We start from the raw sequence: 19,595 nt of genomic DNA on the forward strand, positions 1-19,595 counted from the left end.
AAAAGCATAATAACAAAATTTCCATGGTAATTGTCACCACGATAAGCAAAGAAAAGAAGATATTTACATAATAAGGAGGGGCCCCGAGTGGCCGAGTGGTCTAAAAGCGCTCTCCGTTACGGATCACTGCCATCTCACTTCTGTCTGCGTGGGTTCGAGTCTCGGATTCGGCTAATGTGGGTATGTGAGAAAGCTTGCCAGTAGATTCTCGTGGGTCGGTGGTTCTTACCGGGGTTTTCCCGGGTTCTTCCTCCACTATTAATACTGGCCGCCACGTATAGCCTATCTTGTGCTGAAAATGGCGTTAAGCCTTACAACAACAACAACAACAACATAATAAGGCAAGGTGATGATATGTATGGATGGATGGCTCTATGTATGTATGAACGAATGGATGTATGTAAATGGGTCATGAGTTGTTATTGCATCCTGTTTTTATGAAAATTATTAATATATTTCCTCTGATTTTTTTCACGAGGTTTACTAATCAGTGAAAAGTGCTGCTTACATTAATAGCAAGCAGCATTAAAGTGCAAAAAAACCAAAGTACTTATTGAGTTCAGTCTCGCGAGTTTTGCGTGGGATGTACAAATGTGTGAATCGCCGTTTCCGGAAAGCTTGCACTCTACCAGTATGCTGATTTGTTTAAGTGGGTTTTGTTGTTGTGTTTTTTAATATAATGTGTCTGTGTTTGTGACTAACATAAGTACTCATGTCTTATGTGTATCTAAACTTGTAACTAATGTACTGGACTTCATCAGAGATGTTGTAAACCTTTACATCACTCTTTTTATTTCATATTCTCGTATTTAAAGACTTTCTTAATGTGTTATCACTTTCAACAAAGTATAAATTTTAAAACTTCCCGGACTTTCATTTCACCGTTTGCAGTGTATACGTTTCTGTTCTAAATTTAGAATAGTGATTTTATTAGCCTGACAGGGTGGACGAAAGGACCTATCCACATTCCTTACATGATTGTTATACTTCTCGAGGAAGTGACGTCACTCTGACTAATTGGAAATTTTAAAATATAGTTCCATATATTTCTGTTGATCATCAGTATGATTTCCGATGTCGAGTGATATAATTAAACAAGTGTAGTCTTGAAACGGTTCATTTTAAAAACGGACATATACTTCTCTCAAACTTAATCTTACAAAGAAACAATGAAGACGACACACCTGTAACGCGGATGAATATATAAAATAGTGCTTGGAAAAAACAGAGGAAAACAGAATATAAGAAACTAAGTACTGTGGACGATATTCATTTACCGTTATTTGTTGTTTTGAGTGGCTTCTGAGTGAACATAGACAAAAAGAAAAAAGAAGGATCAGTGTGATGAGACGTTCTCTACTTTATTTGGGAGTCTTGGTGCTCCTGCTGAACGTCAACTGTGAGGCCAAGGTAGGTCGAGATCCAAAAACATGCTACTAAAGCATTTGCGAGTTTAGGGAAGGGTCAGTATGGCCGTGAAAATCTGCTTGATCCATGTCACTGATTTATACTCGCGCTATTCTTCTACCATGATGGCTAGTTTCGTTAACATTTTTTTCTTCTTCTGATTATATGTCCAAAGGTCCCTGAAACGTGCACCTACAATAAAACATTGGTGCATTATGGGTAGATGGCCGACGTTAGATCAAGAACAAAACAATGTTTATTGGTTTTAAAAAAACACTAAGAAATAAGGATCCAAATTTTTAAGTTTATTATGCTTAACGTCCCAGTTAAAATCAGATTTTAAATAAGTGGTATGACAGCTTGAACAAAGAGATGCGAGAACACTCGCAAGTTTTTCTTCAAATTGTCTCCTGGCTTTAGCCTAGTGACACATTCTACCCAGAGTAGCTATTTCAATACAATTTTTAAAATGTCACAAAACACTTATATCCGTACATTTTGGAAAGTTGATGTCTTGAGAAGTGAAAATCTGAGTTTTTTACAGCATAGAAATGTTTCAATTTATAATGAATTTTTGAATTTTGATCACAAAAAAGAGGTTTTTGAGTAAATGTAGACACTAGCACATTACATAAAAATTAAGTATGTATGCACGAAAATTTCAAAGAAAAACAATGAAATTGTAAATAAAGATTTAAAAAAATCATTTAAAATGATAAATATGGTTAAATAGTTTTTTCATTTAAATATATCTAAATGTATCCACTGGTTGTCAGGTGCATAAGAACATCAGAAATACTGGTCAGTTTTCTCTTGTACAGGTTGCTACTTTGGGCAGTTATAACATACGCCAACTCACTTTTCAAATGTCAATAAAGAACAAAGCTTCTTGTAGAAATAGTCATTAAGATATTTTAATAAAACAGCAATTTTTGAATCCCTTCTTTTATACTCTTAAAATTTTTATGTAAATAAATCCCACTGTCTCCAGCATACTTAATGATCTGCCATTCTTTGTAGTTTGGAACTAGAAATTCATTAAAAGTATATAAAATATGATTTATGAGTGTATTTTAATGTACTTATCCTTTGGGAGCCTCAGAGTTAATGATTGGTCACCTCATTCCATGGTTTCCTTCCGATTTTTTTTTGGGGGGGGGTTTTGAAGAGTGTATGGGTTTTCCATGATATCAACAATATGGTTACCTAATATCCCTAAAATAATAATAATCTTTCATTTTTATCAACTTGTTAAACATATGCACTGCTGTCAACAATAATAATAGAGTATCTGGTACTTAAAATATTGATCAATTTGAATCATTCCATTTTCAGACATTTTGTTTTGAAAAATGGAATAAGACTTATAAAACTCGGCCGGATAAACAGCATAGCTTGCAGTTTAGCTGATACAAATGGGTGTAGCAGAGAAACCGCTGAAGTGGCAACCCACAGGCAATCTTTACTGCCAGTAAATGCAAACTATTGACAGTACCCACTCCCCTGCACCAGTTACCAAAATCAGGAAGTGTGGGCTGAAATCTGATCCACACCAATTTTCTTGATAATTTTCCTATAGTGTTGGTGTGTTTATTTGGTCATAACACCACCATAATGGAGACATCAAAACTTGTATGATTTAAGTGTCTTACTAATCATTTAATGAGCGCATTTGCTCAAAGTTTGTTGGTTTCATTGTGTATTGCTCATTTGATCACACTTGGAACATTTATACTTCTGGCCTTGATGTACCTTGTAGTGAAGAGGCTTTATTTGGTTTTGATTATTGTTAATTTTAGACCTTTCAGTAATCACAAGTCAGTCCCAAAAATAATTTGAATTTAGCCTGTTCACTTGGGATTATGACAGCTTGAATATGATTTCTAAATGCGTTCAAATGGACCATGCACAAAGCAGCTGAAAAACTTCAGATAACTTTAAAATGAATACCTTGGTTTGTACTGAGTGGAGAGAAGCCAGTCAGCCCCTCACTGGTAGTTAGTGAACAGTTGTTCTGAGGTTGGAGGACAGAGTCAATATCGAGCCCTTCCAACATGAACTCAATAAGAAACCCACCCATTTGCATTCTAATTTGTTTGAATGTTGTTGATTTTTATTCACATTTACACAGGACTTCAAAACTCCTCTTGAATTGATGAGTAACGGGCAAGGAAGGGAAAGTGACATTTTCAAGATACTTGCCTGACTCTATTAATTCAATTTTAAGTTCATCAAATAAAAAGGAAAATAATGTTCATGGTTCATCAGGGATGGTCCTGGCTTTTAAAAAGCTGTCACCAAAAAAATCGCCAACCTCAATATTCAGTCGCCAATTTTCAAAAAGTGTCGCCAAAACAAGTAATGTACATTTTTCCAAGTGTTAATTTAGTCTTTTAATGTAACAGGCAATGAAAATTACAAAAGATGGATTAGTTAATACTTTAATTACAAAAAGCTTTAACAAAATGTTACATGAAGATCCGTCGCGATTTTAGGGCTGCCCGCTTGTTGAATGCAGTTTCAAAGTCTAATTTTTCACATGTTTATTTCTGATGTCAGTTTTTATGAGGTCCATCTTACTGAATCCACGTTCACAGTCTACAGTGCTGACAGGTGACACCAGTAGCCTCTCAGCAGCCCCACCCCCACCCCCTTATGGCTAGCTTCACAAAGCTTGTAGTGACTTGCTTCCTAAATCCCAAGAATGATCACTGAATGCTGTATAAATTTTCTCGACAAGCAAAATAGGATCTCCATTCCCACAAATGAAACTTACACAAGTCAACACCTGGCAATATTGGACTGTATATATATGCATAAATTCACACGCAATTTAGGGATTCTTTCACTCCTGTATTTTGAGAAATAAATAATTATTATTAATTATGCAAAATTGTTTGGTTTTTTTTTTTTTGTTGCTATTTCTTGTTGCGGAGTTTAAGTCTCTGCAGCTGTAACACGTAATGATGGCAAAAGGAAAAGATCAGTGAGTAAAATGCTGCACTGGCGACATATAATTGTGATTGAGATTTTTCCCATTTGCTTTGTATTTATACACAGTAGTCAGTACTCTGTTTTCTATGAAGGTTCAGCAAAACTATTGTATTGGTATATGTAAAAAAACAAAAACAAAAATAACAGAAGGATTAGCCATTCATTTAATTGTATCTGTTCTATTCGGGTCTTCAGAAGTCGGTTAGTTGTAGGTATAGTTTGGTAGCATGATTGACTGTATCACAGCATACAGTACTCAGCCCAGATGTCAGCATAAGCAGATTATGATGTAACAATGCACTGTAAAGATGGGGTTGTCAATACGAACAAAAGATCGCTTGTGTAACAGATTGATTCCAATGCATTGCTTAGTCAAGTTTGTGGCTTCCATTCGTTCTCCCTTTTAATTTATCCAGTCCAAATCCATGATTGTATGTACAAATTAAATAACCAAAATATCTGTCGCCAAAAAAATTGCCAGATAGGATATTTTTGTCGCCTATAAGGAAAAAAAAATCGCAATTTGCGACATTGGCGAAGCCCAGGACGATCCCTGGTTCATTCTACACTGCACCCTTGTGCCAATGACCTTTATTTTTCATCTCTGTTACATATATTTTCCCGCTCATGTTTTCATAATGGTTCATTAAAATGGGTACAGAAACTGTTCCCCCCCCCCATGAAAGGACATAATCTTCCAGTCTAAGTTTACTCCTTTTTAAAACTATTTAAAGAAACACAAATAATAGAGGTGAAATGATAATCAGTTCAGTATATCGATGCAGCAATACTTTTGCTGTAGCAATTCATATATTGGAGAATTGGTAAAAGTGAAAAAGACCATTGAGAACACCGACTCGCCTTCAGCAAATAACACAGTGATGTGGTTCATAATTTGACCCTGCAAATTCCATGCTGATCTTCTGAACTCAGCTGCTTGTTCAGCATAAAGGAGCTTTCTATGTTGATTTGTATCTTGCCAACTTTGGTCAAATTTGAAAGCTACAGTACACTACCAGCATGTCACACAGTAAAAATACGTTACATTTGTATTCTCTTTGGTGGTTGTTTGTTCCAGTTGAGGGTAAATAATAACCACCAATCAGAACTTAACATAGCTTGTTCACTGCTTGATGGACAGAAAGTACAGTTGAACCTATCTACTGTTGTCACCCAAAGTGGCCTCTGAAGGTAGGTTGAGCTGTCAAAATTGGTTCATGGCAAATGCATGTACTAGCATTAGCATTATTATTAGTAGTAGTCATATTAGTATTTGGCATGTATTATTTTTAGTTGTAGTATGCTAATAAAATTCATGTATTTAGTATAGCTCTTTAGCAAAAACAAAAATATCAATATAATGAAATAAATAATTACGGTATCCTCACTCTGATCCCTCGCGTATATTACATCATGACCGATTCTCCTATCATTGTCACATGTGTCAAAGTTTTGATCGATTTTTTAGCAGTTCCTTTAATTTGTATCAGAACTTTTACTATGATTTGGAAAACACAGGACTGACTTTTTGTTGGGCCAGCTGGTGAAATTAGGCGTGAAAAAAGGTCTTCACACTTCAGACAATTGATGAGTAAAGCAGTTACTCAGATTCAATGAGATCATAAGACGGTCAACTTCTACTATAGGCATTTGATGATTGGGAATGATAAGAAGCTTTCTGTGGCTATTGCATCATGTAATAATAGATTTATATGTACCATACTCATCAAACAAAGGAAGTTTAATTTACATACCTGGACCAGTCACTGCTGATGTGCTTCAGTGATAGCAGAAAGCAGGGTGAAACCACTCTTTGGTCATGAAACACATATGCATGACTTCAGAAGATATGTGAGGTTGATTACATGACATTTATATTTGAAATTTGCCAGACTGAAATTTAGATGGCTGTTGTGACCAGGTAACAGCTGCACTCTTGGTGACCATTAGGACAGGTTTGGCTGTATTTGCAGAGCAAAAGAAAAACTTCACACAAAAGTGGTCATTAGTTGATCTTTAATGTACTTAAAGAGAGATGCTGCCATTGTGCATGATTGTACAAATTTGCCCGCTTTGAGTGCAGTGAAACATGAAAATTCCCACAGATTAGATGAAAGTTGCACCTATGAAAATGTACACGGTGCAGTATACAATTTTTACTGTGTTCTCTCGAAGTACTTTTTGTGACTTGAGTCGCAGCAGTAGAGGTATCCTAGTGTTTTTTAAACATGTAGGCAACTGTTTGCACATCTGGATTCTTTAGCTTGACATGAATGGTGTTAAATTAAATTCTATAGTCACATTGTGCCATGGAACAAGCTTTTTATGTCATAGTTTGTGCTAGCTTCCATGTTTATTTTCAGATTTTAAATGAAGAGCCAGTTCTTCATTTATTGTCTGACATAAAGTTCATGATAAACTAATGTTGTAAATTATACCTCTCAGTATTGCCCATAATGTAGTTACAGTTGTAATACATAGTAAGAAATCTTGACCTTGTTTTTGCACAATTATTGAAGGTATTATGAAATTGTTGTGACCAAAGCACTGCCATTGATTGAGCATGTGCTGACAGCTGCTTATCCTAACTAGCTTGAGCTAGAAGAAATTAGTTAATGATCTAAATTTCTCTGTCACGATTCAGAGTTTTACTTTTTATACCAAATGAAAAAGTTTGATCTCCATTTTGTTCTGCATAGTGCTAGTTAGTGAATGGTGAAACTGCTCCACCTCATCATAGAGCTCTGGTTGTGACATTTATAGTACATTACACATAACACAAAAACACTATACTTTACTCCTAATTAGGCCACTGTGACATGTATTTTGGTTCACAAGTAAAAAGAATGAGACTGAACTTAATGACTTGTACTAACTTGGACTTGTTGGTATATACTTTTATTGGTATGAACTTGCTGACTTGTAGTATTAAATATTTTCAGCATGTTTTTTGTTTTCTAATTTCATGGCATTTGTTTTTGTAATCATATTATGTATGTTTTTTATGTTATAGGTGTTTAATGCTGTAAAGCGCTTAGAGCTTCTAAAGATCAGGTGCTACTAACTTGGACTTGTTGGTATATGCTATTATTGGTATGAACTTGCCAACTTGTACCAACTTGGGACTTGTTGATATATACTATTATTGGTGTGAACTTGCTGACTTGTACTAACTTGGGACTTGTTGATATATACTATTATTGGTGTGAACTTGCTGACTTGTACTAACTTGGGACTTGGTGGTATATACTATTATTGGTATGAACTTGCTGACTTGTAGTAACTTGGACTTGGTGGGATATACTATTATTGGTATGAAAATATATTATCCTCTTAGTCCCTAGTACAGTAGTCACATTGGAAGTCTTGAAATACCTCTAAAAAGAGTATGAAGTTAATTGTTTACTGGTAGTTTTAGTTCATTTTTTATTACCTTTAACCAAAGTTTGTGCATAAAATATCCATAAAATGGGGGAAAAGTTAGGCTTTCTGTACACTGACATTATGGCAGTACACTATGGGTAAGTTTTAAAAAAATGAACGAGAGCTGTGCAGTATTTATTGCTGCTGGCTTAAAAGGGTATGTCAAGGTTTATATAGTTTATATATAATGTATATCAAATTTACCTGGATAGCATATTCATGTTCAGAAAAATTTGGATTGTAGTCTTTGTCCCAATAACATCATGGTCTTTGGGTAACAATTTTGTTATCTGTGACCATATCGGGGAAATATTGATAAAGGTTTTGTTTGCACGACCCACCCACCCATATATATATATATTGGGGTATAGAATAATTGTAACTGATTATAGAGGTCTTCAAGGGTATGATGCTTCTCAATTATTCTTATTTTTTAATTCAATGTTTCATTGTATAGAACAGTACTGTTTTGTAGTCGTCATTTTTGACATAATTTCAAAATATTTCTTAATACAAGAGTGTCTGTTTTAAATAGCAGTGTCTTGCAACAACAATTAAATGATCCAGTTTAAAATCATGATGGCTGATGGCTGCAAATTCATTCATGTATTTCCATTTCAGTTTAAAGCAATTTGCTTTCGGGCAATCTTACACCACTTACAAATCGATTTTAATGTACCATCTGATTCCACTTTCTCCCACCACAAGAACTGCATCACCCTATCTATCAGGTCTCTAATTTCTCATGTTCGTAGTTCTTCACCATATTTATCATCCTTAACCCTAGTCTAGAGAGACACAGCATTAAATATGCATTCCTAGTTCAAGTTCTCTTTGTTGTCCTGACTTGTGCTTTCGTTTTCATCTGCTTTTGGCTTTTACTAGCATTGTTGTCATTTTCATCACACGTTCATTTGTGGAAAAATGAAAACAGATTTTGCTGGCTCATTTTTACAAATCAACTTACTTTTTTGCATTCTCTTAAAATATGTGAAAAGGTACTTTGGTGCCCTAGTCTAAATCACACCAACTTAAGTAGCAGTTGTCATTATTATTATTATTATTATTAGGAAAAAATATGCATTTCCTATTGAACAGGTTTTAAATTAGGGCAGGCAGGTCATAGTTTTTAAAAACATATTTGATGTGATTTTTCTTTTCCATATGGGAAAAGGTGCCTAGGGTTGGCAAAGCAAAACATGGATAGTCAGCCAGCTGCAAACACTATTTTGTTGCCTCATCGAATATCATTAGTTGGACAGTATGGTCCAAATTTGATTCTGAAAAAGCTTTGATTACTTGTATACATGTTTTAAATACAAAGCCTCACTAGTTTAATTTAAACCCTGTTTTCAAAAAAGGGGCATCATTTATTGGCCTTGCAATTGCAGGTACTTTAATACACACTTAATAGAACTTGCTATCTTTGAAAGAGAGCTTTCAGTGGGGCAGCCTTTTTTACAAGATAATTGGTGATAATGATTAGCTGTTAATTGGTCACACTGGCTTCATGTATGTCTTTTTAGAGTCTAGCCATTAGCTATTCTGCAGATTGGTCACAGCCGTCTAAATAATGTAGACAGGGATTCAAAGTTACAGGGGCAATGTGTGCATGCTTTCAGAATTTAACACATATTTGACCTGGAAATTCATGTCCAAAGGACTTCTGTACAGAGGTTGCTAAATCATTTGAACATTATTGTGGGTGAAGATTGGGTTTTTAGTCTTCAAAACAACACACCAGTATAGAGGTTAAATGAACACCTAGCAGTTTTCAGATGAAAAGGTTAAATAAAACATACATGGAAAAGGCTGTAGGGGGAGGTGGAGGCTTCCTTTAGCAACAATTACCTGTAAAAATGTTGGTTGCCCAGCCCTAATAAATTAATTGCCTTAAACACTGAGAGCAGAAAATCATTTAAAACATGAGTGAAGGTTTCAGTTCAGGCAAAAAAGACTAGTACTTTTCAAAAAGCCTAATGTTACTTTATTAGTATATGAAGGTCTGTCTGACAGAACTGTCAACAATCTACATGTGCATCATCCTCAGGTTAGTTGTTAAAATTGACTCTTTCATGCTCTTCTGAACCAAGCCTGAACTTATTGTCCGGTCACAAATAGGCTGATAATGGGCCTTGATGTCCATTTTAATCTGATGGATTCTGTAAAAACAAAGCATAACTGGATTCATGTTAGTTGTGCCTGGCTTGATTGAAAAATTGGTGTTGGCCTGATCATATATAGGTCTGCTTTCCAGATACAAAATTTGTTAAAGTGGGAGTTGGGGATCGTTTTAGCATTGGTTTATAATTGGGGTAATAGCAGTGCTTTTGTTTTGTTTGTGGCCATCTTGAAAATCTTGTTATTTCTACTTCTCCAGAATTGGTGGTCATATTGACATGGCATTTTAATAAAATACGTCTTGCACTGTATTGAAAATAGTTATCATATTTTGACTACTTTGCTGGGAAGAAGATCTTAGGGTTGGCAGCTAACCATCTATCTTGAAAATCTTGTGATCACTACCCCCCCCCCCAATCCATTTGAAAGAAGATGTAATTTTCTGAATATAGGATGAGATAGCAAATAAATAATGGTATGCTTGAAAATATGATGCATGAAGTTTTGTGCATCCTAGATATTCTTTGGCCTTTGAAATAAGCATAGATCTCATAATCGTGTCTCATAGAATTAACCCTGTGAATGGATGGTGGTATCTTTTGATATATGTTTGTACCTTTATTAAAAATGTACCAATACAACTGCCAAAATGGATGTATTGTCACAGCCTATTGTGTTGATATTGCTTTTTGTGACCCTCACCTGCCAAAAGTTGGATACTGATCAATATTTTGTGCTTTAATGTCTTTAAGTTTTGCATTAATGTTGTCTTTTGTGGAGCATTCATATTTTATGAAGACAGTTTTGTTTTTTCTCCTATTCTGACCTCAACCACACACTCCCTCTCATTGGTATCAGCATGTGCAATGCACAAATATTTTTTCTGAAATATTTACAATGAATATGGTGTATATAAACATGTACACGAGCAGAAGGTCCTTGGCCATTGTCTTTATAACAGTTGAGCCATGTCAGTATAATCAGTAGCAAAATTAAAACTCAGCTTCATGATAAGATGATGTTTCATACAGGCTCAGTGTGAAATTTAATAAGCACAATGTCATCAGTGGTCACCAGACAGTGATCTTGTGAATTAAGCTTTTTATTTTTATATTTTAAGTTGTATTTCTTTTTACTTCACAGCATATTATTTACCTTTTCCATTTTCATTGACTTATCCTACACTGGCTCATATTAATTAATCACAATGGCTCAAGAAGTAAATTTTCTTTCCTGCCTCAGTGTGACAAATGACCTGACAACGATCATTCTGACCCTCAAACTCCAAAGAAACAAAGTTAGTGACAGATGTGGGAAGGTTCTAAGAGATCTTAAACATCAAGTGTTTTATTCAACATAAGACTAGAAATCTTCAGCACATGTTTGTCTTGTGAGTAACAAAAAAAATACCATCTGTAAGATCATGACTCAAAATCAAATGACTGGTGAGATTTCAGTTTCGACTCTTGAGATTTTGGTGTTTAGGGTCAAGTGACTCTTTAGTTATTAAGTCTGTTGAGAACCCTGAGATGGCATATCTTTTGTATTTTCAATTGCTTGTTTGTTTTAGCCGGAATATCTGATAAACTTCATCCTCACCAAAAGTAGGTCAGTGACCTAATTTGCATGCTTGAATTACTTGACTATGTTCTTTCCATCAAGCACAATTTCATTAGAACAGCTAGTTTTACAGTTGTTTTTGATTCCCATAAATATTCTGGGCATCACCTGAAGATACCTGGATCGTCAGATTTCTAATAATTTTTCACTTTCATTTATTTGAGGTTTTACTGCTTTCACATCTGTCAGCATAGCCACATTTGATACTTGAGTGCTCTGTGTGTTTTACAAAATTCAATAATTATTATATAATGTTGATTTTTCACCTACAGAATAAAATCCCAACTTCCCATGGATAGGAAGGAAAAAAGAAAAGCTTTAGAGTTTAAAAAGAAATGGATTTAATAAATTAGCTTAAGTTTTGAATTTTTGTGGGGGAAAATATTTTAAAATTTCCAGAATTGCCAGAATTTCCAGAATAAAAGAATTTCATATTTTGCAGATTTTACCACACGTTTTAATGTACAAGGTTTAATGCTTGCGTTTTAGGGAGTGGTCACTTTCTTTCCTATGGCTAAACTTTAGTGATACCTGACTTCCTCTTCCACAACCAATGCATGGGGCTAGAGTTTTCAGTATTTCCAGTTGTGAAGATGCCCCAATATTTGTATTAATGCTAGAAAAACAATTACATCCAAGATAATTGTTGAGAATTTTAGGGCACTTATGGTGTTTTTTTTTGAAGGCTGTGACTAATGGGAACTTATTCCTTTTGCAGAAGAAACCTCAAAGGTTCTGGGGAAGGAATTGGGATGACAATGAAGCCGGAACAATTAACATAGATGTAAGTTTCATGAATGGGTACTTGAATGCAGTTAGGTCACAGCCCCCAGTCTTTTAAATGATCCTGCCTAAATTTTTTGCTTCAGTCAAGCAGAAGCCATTTTGTTTTCTGATTAAACATTTTATTCGTTTACATCCACTTAAAACAATAACAACTGTATTTCACCACAAAGACTTGTGAATTAAGCACCCACACACTTTTGTATTTTTCCAAATACTTAGTGCCACAAAGTGGACGTCTGTTTTTTCCCCCCGAGTCATACCTCAGCAAATTTTGTGTTCATTTTCACAGCATTTCTGGTACTTTCTTGGTCTTTTCTCTTGATCATATTTGCAATCATGCTCTCTCATCATCTCATTTCTGCCATTTCTGTGAGTGATTTAACACCTGTCTATTAGTGTCACATGCAGTTAATGTACCTCATCAAGTGCAGGATGTTGGTAGGTACTTGGTTTACACAATAAACATGAATTAACCATTCAAGGGAATAATGATTGACATCCATTTAACTTATGATAGTGTCTGGTGGTAATTTTCACTGCTTTCGTGGATTAATGACGTCTGGGTTTTAGTTTTCCACAGAAATATCTGAAGCTGTAGAAGTATGCATTATATTGTGTTTGAAGATCAGCATACCCATCAATCTGTAATGGTTATCCCGTTTTTGGTTTGATTTTTTTATTATATAGAAACATAAGCATACCTGCTTTTTGTTCATGTGTTTTTATTATAATTCAGGTGAATGTCACCTTAAATCTTGTCCCTAAAGGGCCATGCTTGTGTCAGAGGTCAATCCAGTATGGATGCACTGTAAAATGATGTTACAATGAAACATGGTGGTGTCACTGGATATGATGAAAAAAATTACACCTTGGTATACCACTGTAATTCTGTACATACAATTATATGTGCCACAGTATACTGCATTTATATTAGAGACCAGCAATTTAATGTTTTGGAGCAGGGGCAGGTGCCTGACACTTTTTTATTAAAAATAGCGGGGAAGATCTGATACTGATATATAGAAAAACTTGAGCATGTTATATCCATTAAATTGTCTAAATAAAATTTATCTTGAAATAAAATAAAGCAAAATATCTAACATCCAAAGAAAATCACAACCCTCTTCTACAAAATTAGCTAATAGATGAATTTTGTTGTTGTATGTTAATAGTTTTATAACTTGTAATCTAAAAGATGTAACTAAAATGGGGTGATTACTATAGCTGTCACCCTGTGAAAGGCATTGTGTTAACACCAGAAAGCTTTTTTATAAAACACAGAAAAACCCTACAATTTACTAGCTACATTATTGATATAACAGGCATTGAAAATATGAGTGGGATGCCAAATAGTGCATCCATATCCTTTTGGCAGTGCAAGAACAAGGGGATGGGGCACAAAACTACAGGCTGTAAGTGATGCAGTAAACAATTTAAACTGATACATATTAACTGAGAAATAGTCAAATTGGTACAGAAGAATCTCCTTGAAAAACCAGAGCTTCTACCAAAAAATTGTGGTTTCATGAGATAGGTGGTCTCTCATTACAGTTCATAATACTTTATAATCAGTCTATGCTTTTGAGAACCTGATTTTTGTTCAGTTATTTAAACAGGTGAAAGCTATCAGGCCCACTTTGGCCTCTTGATATTCTGCACACAGTTTGTTATGTTGCAGAATGAAGGCTTAGAATCCAGTGGCTCTCATCCCAGTGTGGACCATACCCACATTGATGATGAGGATGATAGTGATATTGAGCTCATCGATGAAAACCAAGATACAGGGGACAAAATTGTTGCATCAGGAGACCAGAAGCCACCTTCAGGTGATGATGAAAATAAAGATGATGAGGACTTGCAGGAATCAGGTAGTGGTGCAGGTATGTATTAAATATTTCAAGCAAATGGATTGTCATGGATGAAGTTTTAGAAAAGGACAGTCCATGGTACAGTACAAGCGAGCAGACTGCTGAAAAACTATGCTTCAAAATGTCAATGCCATCCATATTTTTAAATGCCGCAAAACTTGGAGATAAAGAAAATAATTCCCAACAAAACAATCCAAAGACAGTGTTAGGGTGAAACAAGATGAGTCGCTATTGATTTTGGGGATCACAGAAATGCAAACTATTGTCTTAATGTGAGGCAGATGATGCAAGTTTTGATTATGGTAAATGTAATAATGTTACTTAAGTTTTCAAGTTTTCAATATCCCCACACTTGGTAAAGGGACTCCATTGAGCTTAAAATCTCTGACCTAGGCAAAACAATGGGTCGCATATGTGTAAATTAGTTTTGGTGGCTAATAACATGTTTTATGAATCTGTTAAGTAATATCTGCTGAAATATGCCACTGCTTTAACTAGTACAGCCAAGATTCATTTATAACAAATACTGTTCAAGTTATTTTCACTTCTATAGCAAGGACAAACAAAATGCATGCAGAACATTATTTTCAGTTTGCTATATTATTTGTGTAATTCAGGCAAATAATACACCACTCCCTCGATAACTCGTGCCCTGATAACTCACGAACCTGCTTATAATGTGGGGTCAGGCATGGATCCCATTTTTTAAATAAGAAAATGCCCCCAAAATTGATCCCTATTTGTTGAACTTGAAGAAAATCGCAATCAAAATCAGTAATGGAAACTTTGATAAATCTTTCGTTTTATCATCGAAAATGGTAGGTAGGACCTGGAAATTTTAATCAAAACTATGAAATATCAAATTTAAAAATAGGTCATACAATTTGTTATATTTTCTTTTCAAACGACATTCTTAGTACACCGCAGTTAACGATATGTAAGGAAATTTTGATCCATGAAAATGTCACTTACACCAAGTGGAGGCAGTACTTTAATAAATACAAATTAAAGAATTTTTTTATCTGTTGAAATTTGTGTTCTAGTTCCATCTTTTAGCTCCTTTTAAGTGTAATCGTCATAAATGCAATGTGATCTCTTGTAATTAAACATAAAATGCGTCAATCCACCATAATAGCTATGTCCAGGAGGATTTCTCTGAGAACCTAATAAAGTGCTGACCGTGTTTTGATAACTGGCTTCTGGAATTATTTGTTGTAATGTTTCACTGAACTAAAAGCTGACCTTCTTTGCATTATCACATTAATTCTTTTGAATCAAATAAAGAAGGTGGAGTAAAATAAAAGTTAAAAGGCATGAAAGTCTTACAAACTTAAAATCTAGCAGCCCCAGTCGTATGTCAGGTGAACTCACTTCATTTGATAAATCGAATGCTTATAAATGTTATTGTGTATGTAACATAATCTATCTTAAATTAACCGACTGTTTCATAACTGATCAAAGATAACAAGGCATCCAAGCATAATGAATACTTCGCAAAATAGAGAGCTTCTTTTCACAGATCTTGACTATTGTGGGCAAGCGAGTTCCAGAGAATTCTTGAATTGGCACTTAGAGATGTCCTCAAGGATGATGCTAAGTTTCATTATTAATTCTATTGAAATCACGACATCAGTATTGTACTAATTGAGCAATACATAAATTGAGTTTCAACGTAGACAATTGTTTCACAAAATAAATATCGCGTGTTTTTGAAGAAGTAAAAAAGGAATCTTGTTTGGTGGTGTAGCAACAGTTAATCTAGTTCCCTGCCCTGTGGACTCTCAATCTGGCAGCATAATATTAAACACCAGTATGGGAACCAGACTTATAAAGAAAACAAAAGGCAGTGATGTAATACACAGATTTTTTTGCATACCCATGATGGTTGTTGAAACCAGTTGGAATAATCTTTCATATTTTGGACATTTTTGAAAATAAATGTTATTTATACAGAATAACGAACAACTTCATTAGAAAAAGCGAGTTATTAAAAATTATTACCGATGTGATTGTAAAATGAGGATTTGGACAATAAACAACCCTGTTCCCTAATGCCGCCCCCCCCCCCCCCCCATGGTTTTCTCGATGTCAAAGCCATTTTTTCCCAATTTTTGGAGGTCTCTCGGTAACTCTTGCCTCACTTATAGTGCGGTCTATGTTTGTGGACCCTGTTGTGTGCAAGTTATTGAGGGAGAAGTGTATAGAGATTACACTTGTTACACCCCAAGTTAAGCTTTTTTTTGCCACTTATAATATCAATAATTATGATTATACCTCTCAGGGGGTTTGGCATGTATGATTGTTATGCAAATTTAAATCACACAAGGTAGTATTGTTGCTCAGAATATTCTTTACCAAATTTGTTTCGGTTGGCTCAACTAGAAATTATGTAGTTTCCTTTGTAATTGGTTGGTAAACCTAATATTTATGTTTCCTATAATGGCTGAACCAGTTTTGATCAAATTCAGTACAAATGTTTACTTGGTCATCCTTTATCAGATTTTGTCGGTGGTGTCTTCCCTTGAAAAAGTATGGCTTTCATAGCAGTCATATTGAAATGTATTTTCAGCTTTTCTGTAACAGTTGAGCCAGTTTTGATAAAAACTTGAGGAATATTTGTTAAGATATGCTTTATCCTCAGTCTGTAGCAATCCTGAAAAATGCTTTAATTGCAGAGGAATCCAGGAAAACCTTGAAAAAGGCCAACAAATTTATATAATCGTGAAATCCAGTCAGGAGACCCATGAAAATGAAAAGTGATGCATAAAAAAAGATATTGTGATCTCAGATGATACTTTTGTTATTTTCCAATTGCCAAATATGAGATCCCATGCCTAACCTGACACTCCAGGAAATCCATAATGAAAACCCAGTGTGAATATGACCATCCAATCAAATGGAGTAGCAATAACAAGATTTTCAATATGGCTGGATTTTTTTATCTGCTTGTACATGTCGCGCTTATTCAGTTTATACACGAATGGGCGTAAACATGAGTCTATACAATAAATGACATTTTCAGGATGGTCACCATGGTGCTCTTATTTGATGTCTTAGTTATGGTGTTTCTTTTACACAAAGAAACACATTGATTGGCGAAGCTGTTGCTGATGGATCTCTGGTAATTTTATAGACATCTTGATTGGCACAAACAATTTTACTTTGATACTGGCATTGATCCAAGTGTTTTTAATGCATGGAAAGTTGTTAAAACTGTCTGTTCTGTTGCTACTCAGAATTTTAAACCTTGAAATGACATAAAAACCATGGAAAAGGCTTGAATATTGTCACAGGATTCTGCTACCGATCCTGTTTATCAAACATTTGTAAAGGATTGACCCCTAGCAATAGTTTGGCTATCTTTTCACCTCATAGATTACCTGAGCCAATTCACCAGGATAGCTGACCTGAATGGGTAATGTTGTAGGATTCAAATTGCACTCCTTTAGTCAAGAGTTGGGTATGCTAACCATTAAGCCAGTGTGACATCCTCCATTAACATTTTTCTGGCAAGCAACTTATACGTATCTGGGTATCTCCAGCTGCTCCTTCTAAACAGAAAGTCATATCAGCATAGGGTTTTCACCAGAATAATTCTTGTGAGGTATAGTTGGACCTAAATAAATGCTGCTGATCTGACATACTATATGGTCAACAGAGCAGTCAGCTTGAAGATCTTGTTACAGCTATTCCTGAATGGTTGGTCATATTCAGATGATTTGTTGTTGTTGTTATGGGGTTTAATGCCATTTTTCAGCACATGATAGGCTGTGCATGGCAGCCGGTATTAATGGTGGAGGAAGAACCGGGAAGAATCATCGACCCACGAGAAGCTACTGGCAAGCTTTCTCACATACCCACATTGGCCAAATCCTAGACACGAACTGACGCAGACAGAGGTGAGATGGCAGTGGTCTGTAACGGAGAGCACTTTAGAGAGGGTTTCAACACTCGGCAGTTTAAAAGAAGAAATGGTCTTTTATTGAAATCCTGGAGAGAAAAAAAATTGGCCTAAAGAGTGACAGTCTCTTTTGGGGACTATTGTTTTCTTTCCACCTTTGGTAACATATCCTTTATTTGCTGGTCATCTTCAAGTCATTTTCAGTCTGCTGATAATCATTTGCAAGCTGTATGAACAGTAGTGAAAAAATTCTATATTTTTCAGGGAAGTTTCATAAGTTTTCTTGTATTTAAAAAAAATCGTGATGTACCTGACTTTATCTTGGTTAGAAGTTTTGTTGAAAATGCTGTTTTCTTTGTGATGTTTTTACTTAGAATAATAATGACTAATTTCCTTCAGTTGTAGATGTAGATGTCGAGCCAATCATAGTGGTCACAAAATCCAGCACTACCACCACTACCACAACTGTGAGTACAACCAAAGCCCTGACACCATGCCAGCAACTGAGGACCAGCAGCCTCAACCTTTCCTCCTATATTCCACAGTGCAAAGAAAATGGAGATTTTGAAAAGCTGCAGTGCCGTGGGAAGAACATGCAGCGCACCTGCTGGTGTGTTAATCCTCAGGGCATGGAGATCCCTGGAACGATGAAGGATAAAGGGGAACCAGACTGTGATTTTGGTAACAAGTTCTGTTACTTTCAGTTATGTTTAGGGACAAGAAAATAAATCTTTATGTTCGCATTAATCTTGTGTGTATGTCTGTGTGTGTGTGTGTGTGTGTATGTATATATATATATATATATACACACACACGCACACAGTTTGCAAGAAAAGAATACACAAGAGGAAGATGGCGAGATGATAACAAAAGTTTGCCAATAAATAGAGGGCTGGCAGAGAAAGTAACTGACACTTCACATCTTTTAAATGCTGTCGAATCCTATTATTATGTGAAGATGAAGTGACAAAGAAAAATCATTTGCGTCAGGACCACTTTAGTGGGAAACAAGATATAGCAGTCACTTTGCTGAAGATGGTGGTTTTGTCATTGTCAACAGTTCAGTCTTGAGTTAAACCTTTTCAGTTGCATAATTACCTAAACCACTTGACCAATTTTTATCATACCTGACAATAACATGCCATGTTTGATGACCCCCTTTAACTTAGGTCAAGGTCCTGGTTGGAAAATTTGCATTAAGGTTTTGGTTAAAGTTTTTTCATTTTCTTATATTTTCTAAATCCCTTGGTGGATTTTGTTCATATAGTCGGATGAATCACTATGAAGCCAAGACAAACAAATTATGTCCTTTTTACATTGCAGTTATGGTCACACATTTACAGCAGTGTTTTGATTGTGAATCAGGACTTTGCCTTGTTAAGTCCTGGAAGATTTCAGATACACCTCAGTAAATGCAAGTTCTTATTGCTAGTACCAACATTTTGTCCACCATTCCTGCATTTTGCATTCATAGA

General features: G+C 35.2%; 1 protein-coding gene across 2 annotated transcripts in view; it reads left to right on the forward strand.

Annotated features, from left to right (window-relative positions):
* Positions 1-1,054: 1,054 nt before the first annotated feature.
* LOC149784378 (uncharacterized) overlaps positions 1,055-19,595 on the forward strand; it is a 39,355-nt gene continuing 20,814 nt past the window's right edge. The window contains exons 1-4 of one of the 2 annotated variants that reach the window (XM_089932438.1): positions 1,055-1,410; positions 12,284-12,349; positions 14,030-14,231; positions 18,520-18,801. In XM_089932438.1, coding sequence (XP_089788564.1) covers positions 1,345-1,410; positions 12,284-12,349; positions 14,030-14,231; positions 18,520-18,801 — 616 coding nt within the window. In that variant the 5' untranslated portion in view covers positions 1,055-1,344. The remainder of the gene's footprint in view (positions 1,411-12,283; positions 12,350-14,029; positions 14,232-18,519; positions 18,802-19,595) is intronic. The other variant, XM_089932439.1, reaches the window with a different exon arrangement.

Source organism: Sinohyriopsis cumingii, chromosome 14 (genome assembly GCF_028554795.1).
Source record: "Sinohyriopsis cumingii isolate HCF-2022 chromosome 14, ASM2855479v2, whole genome shotgun sequence".
In the NCBI taxonomy this organism is placed as follows: domain Eukaryota; kingdom Metazoa; phylum Mollusca; class Bivalvia; order Unionida; family Unionidae; genus Sinohyriopsis; species Sinohyriopsis cumingii.